We start from the raw sequence: 3,468 nt of genomic DNA, 5'->3' as shown, positions 1-3,468 counted from the left end.
ACCTTGATGCCAATAGTTAGCTCTTTTTCTCAATGAAATTTTATTGTACCAAAAAAAAATTAAAATAAGAAAAAAAGAAGTTAGAAATACTATCATCTTGTCATAGGGCACCATCTTGAGTATAGGTTTGTTACCAAGGTGGATGAACCAATGTATGTCCAAACATTATATTTTTTTTATTTTCTTTTATTTTGGGTAAGAGGTTTTTGGGGTAGTTAATGTATCCACGTGAAGGTTGAAATGAATGATTGGGGACTGCTCTTTGACAAACTAGTATGTCAAGCTTTAATTATTATTTCCCATCTTTGGTAGATTACTTACACCGAAACCATTTTGGTTTGCGTGAGGTAACTACAACATTCTCATAAAAACAATTGAGTCTCTTAGCCTGAATTAACTTTCCTACAGTTGGTCCGAATCTGACCACTGGTGCCAGTGAGTGGGCTAAGGTTCCCCATCTTCACCATGGCATTCCCAAAATCAGTGAAGAATGTGGCTGCATTGGCACTATATGTCTTCACTTGAGCATCAGTAGATCCGCTGCCTCCACTGTAGAGCTGTTGATCAGAGTGTAAAAGGCCCTTGCTGTTGATCAAATTGGTGAAATAGGCAGTATCAAAGGCTGTAGAACTTGTGGTATCGAGAGGGGAGAGATTGTTGTCACCAGTTGAGAATCCACAGTTCGACTTCAAAGATGTCGCGAATGCAGTGTTTATGTTGGTCTCGTTATAGATTCGAGTTCGGAAAATTGAGCACTTTGCCATTCCGATTGTGTGAGACCCTGAGACAAGAAAATGTTTGCATTTGAATATTTTTGAGAGAAAACACTACAGGTAAAATTTTGAACCCTCCGAACATAATAAACCTTACCTGAAAGAGCTATCATTTCCTTGGTAGTAAATCCCTTGTTGGAGAAGGCAGAGATGAGACCACTAAGATTTAAAGTTGGGGATGGGATGTTGGTGTTTGGAGCACTTGAGGATGCAGTGGTTGAATCCCTCCTTCCTAATTGGACTGTCCATGATGATCCACCCAACTGAAAATTTTCAAATTAAATAATTAATCTCAAAGAAATCTCAATTATCATGCAAATCAATGAATGTTCATTTAGATAGAGTCATTATGTGACAGTAATCTCTATGGATTCTATCTGCATAAGAATTCTGTGCCTCAAATGCAATATTTACTGTTCACATATCCTAAAGAATCCCACTCTCCTACGTAATTGCATAATTTTTCCTTTCCCAAGCTAGTGGGGTTGCTATACACTTACAGCAACAACGGAATCACGAGCAGCAACGGCTAAGATGTCAGCACAGGAAACAACGCCAGGACAGACACTCTCTAGGTTAGACTTGATGGTATCCACCACATCGAACCCTCTTAGTGAATTATTATTGGGCCCGGCCGTCTTCTCTCCTGTGAAGTTTGCAGTATCGTCCAACAGTACAGACGCATCACAACCCTGTTTCACATCGTCATTCACACTGTTATCAAGGAGAGCTGCAGACCTACAAGTTCAGAATCTCTTATACAAAAGAAATAAATGCATACACGAATTGGTACAGCACAAATCTGTGCAAGGCCTAACCTATGTATTTCCTTTCTTACCGTTTCTCCTAAGATTATCTCAAATCTATCTCTAATTCTTCTAGTTACTTTGATCCGTAAATCACATCAGTCTCAAATGATAGCATCCAAGATGATCAAAATGTAGGTAACACCCACCTATGCATCCATCTCAAATATTTTAAAGATTCTATTTGGTTGGTTCTCACCCATCTACGTGGGTATCATATGTCAATTCATAATCTAGTCATCTCAAGTCTGCAACCTAGCAAAGAACCTATGACTTTAAATCTACTACCCTATAGAAGGGAGAAGATAATCCAAATCCTCTACCGCTGTTATGCTCTCCTTACATCTCTATTACTTAGAGAGGGGTTCACTTCCAAAAAATGACAAGGAGATTCAAATCCTCTGGGGCATTCAAGTGAGAAGCCATTTAGCAGCCAACTCTAAATGAGTGCCATGTGTCCCTTGTCTATTCCAACCCTTGGATTATTGATTGTTTGATTTGATGGATGAACTAATTAAAGTGGCTAAGTTAGTTCAAAACTATTATAATCAAAGGGTTGGAAATAGATAAGGGATATATAGCACTCATTGAAAGCAGGTTGCTTCATGGCCGCTCACTTGAGCCAAGGTTTGGAAACCCTTTAAATATGTGATGGAAAGGTGTAAAGGAAATAGTCTCTACTCTCGTGAGTAGAAGATCTCAACAGGAAAAAAAGATAGTTCCATACTATAGAGAGGATAGGAAAGGATTCACATCCAAACTCATGGAATCTACACTTCAGAGGTAGGCCTTCCAAACTGTATGGTGAACCGGAACCTTCATAGTCCATGCAACCTTCTGAGCAAGACGAACTCCATAAAACCTTGTATCTAACTCCTATCACACGTACATGCATGTACCATGAATGAAAGAAGATTTTACCAAAAAAAAACAATGAATAAAATAAGAGAGAGAGGAGTTCGACTTCACAGCGGCAGCACATGAAATCTCGACCGTCCATTTTTCAAAAGTATGAAAGCACACTTTTTATAATGGATGGTCGAAATCTTTGCTACAGGTGCTGCACAATTACATTAATTGTGCAGTAACCAAGCAATTGAAGAAGAAGAAGAAGAAGAAGAAGGGTGTTAGTGAAGAAAACTTGCATTAACAAAGCAGTCATGGAAATGGAGACGAAGAAGGGAAGCACCCATCCGTTTCTCTGTGGACACTGCAGAGGCAACAGCAGACTTGATAGTTGACAAGGCTTTGGGACATGAACTCGAATAGAATGTAGACGAAAGCTGCGCAGAGGCTGGACCGTAGTGTATCAAGAACAAGATAGTGAAGAAGCAGAGCTTGAAGAAGGTGAAGGCAGCCATTACAGACTTCAGAGAATGAATTCAAGAGAGCTTCTTAGCTGTGTCATGGAACTAATTGCTCGCGGATGGCTTTCTATATATACCGATTTCTCTGTTGATTTTTCCTTGGATCCATTATCTATTTAAATATTATATTAAGTTTTCTCATTGTCATAGTCTTCTCTTTTCACTCGTTTTCCCTTTGGGTGCTAGCCGCACTAAACAATTATTGTGATGTCACCTTCGTGGAAGACTTCCACCGTGGTGCCCACGGGCTTCTATTTTTTTACTTCTTTGTTTTGGTTTGGTTTTTTTTAAAATTTTTAATTATTAAATACACAAATCCAACAACCAAAATACGCTCATTTCGACAACATCAGTGGCCCGATTACCTCCAACCTCATCGATTCCTTCACTTTTTTTACTCTAAGGATCAGATATTTAGGACACGTTTGATAACCTTATTAAAAAAATGCTTTTGGCGTTCTTTTGTTCTTTGAGAACGGAAGAACGAGTTAGAGGCGTTTGATAAAACGGTTCGTTCTTCTG

At 39.0% G+C, this 3,468-nt stretch overlaps 1 protein-coding gene across 1 annotated transcript; it reads right to left on the bottom strand.

Annotated features, from left to right (window-relative positions):
- Positions 1-329: 329 nt before the first annotated feature.
- Positions 330-2,998, bottom strand: LOC149022207 (cationic peroxidase 1-like). The gene is made up of 4 exons (XM_089150377.1): positions 2,725-2,998; positions 1,274-1,465; positions 871-1,036; positions 330-781 (listed from the first exon to the last, which is right to left on the bottom strand). Exons 1-4 carry the CDS (start codon positions 2,938-2,940, stop codon positions 384-386), a joined length of 972 nt encoding a protein of 323 aa, XP_089006503.1. The 5' UTR covers positions 2,941-2,998; the 3' UTR covers positions 330-383.
- Positions 2,999-3,468: the final 470 nt, after the last annotated feature.

This window comes from Hakea prostrata, chromosome 3 (assembly GCF_041222555.1).
Source record: "Hakea prostrata isolate BN-2017 chromosome 3, UWA_Hpros_2, whole genome shotgun sequence".
NCBI lineage: Eukaryota > Viridiplantae > Streptophyta > Magnoliopsida > Proteales > Proteaceae > Hakea > Hakea prostrata.
The sequence above is the reverse complement of the archived record's forward strand: the minus strand, read 5'-3'. Positions and strand labels throughout refer to the sequence as shown.

Excerpts from the sequence above, each read along its gene's own strand:
- LOC149022207 (XM_089150377.1), bottom strand. The coding sequence starts at position 2,940 with ATGGCTGCCTTCACCTTCTTCAAGCTCTGCTTCTTCACTATCTTGTTC. Across the intron at positions 1,466-2,724 it reads TCCATGACTGCTTTGTTAAT|GGTTGTGATGCGTCTGTACT; the intron begins GCAAGTTTTCTT and ends GATGTGAAACAG. Across the intron at positions 782-870 it reads GGAAATGATAGCTCTTTCAG|GGTCTCACACAATCGGAATG; the intron begins GTAAGGTTTATT and ends TTCTTGTCTCAG.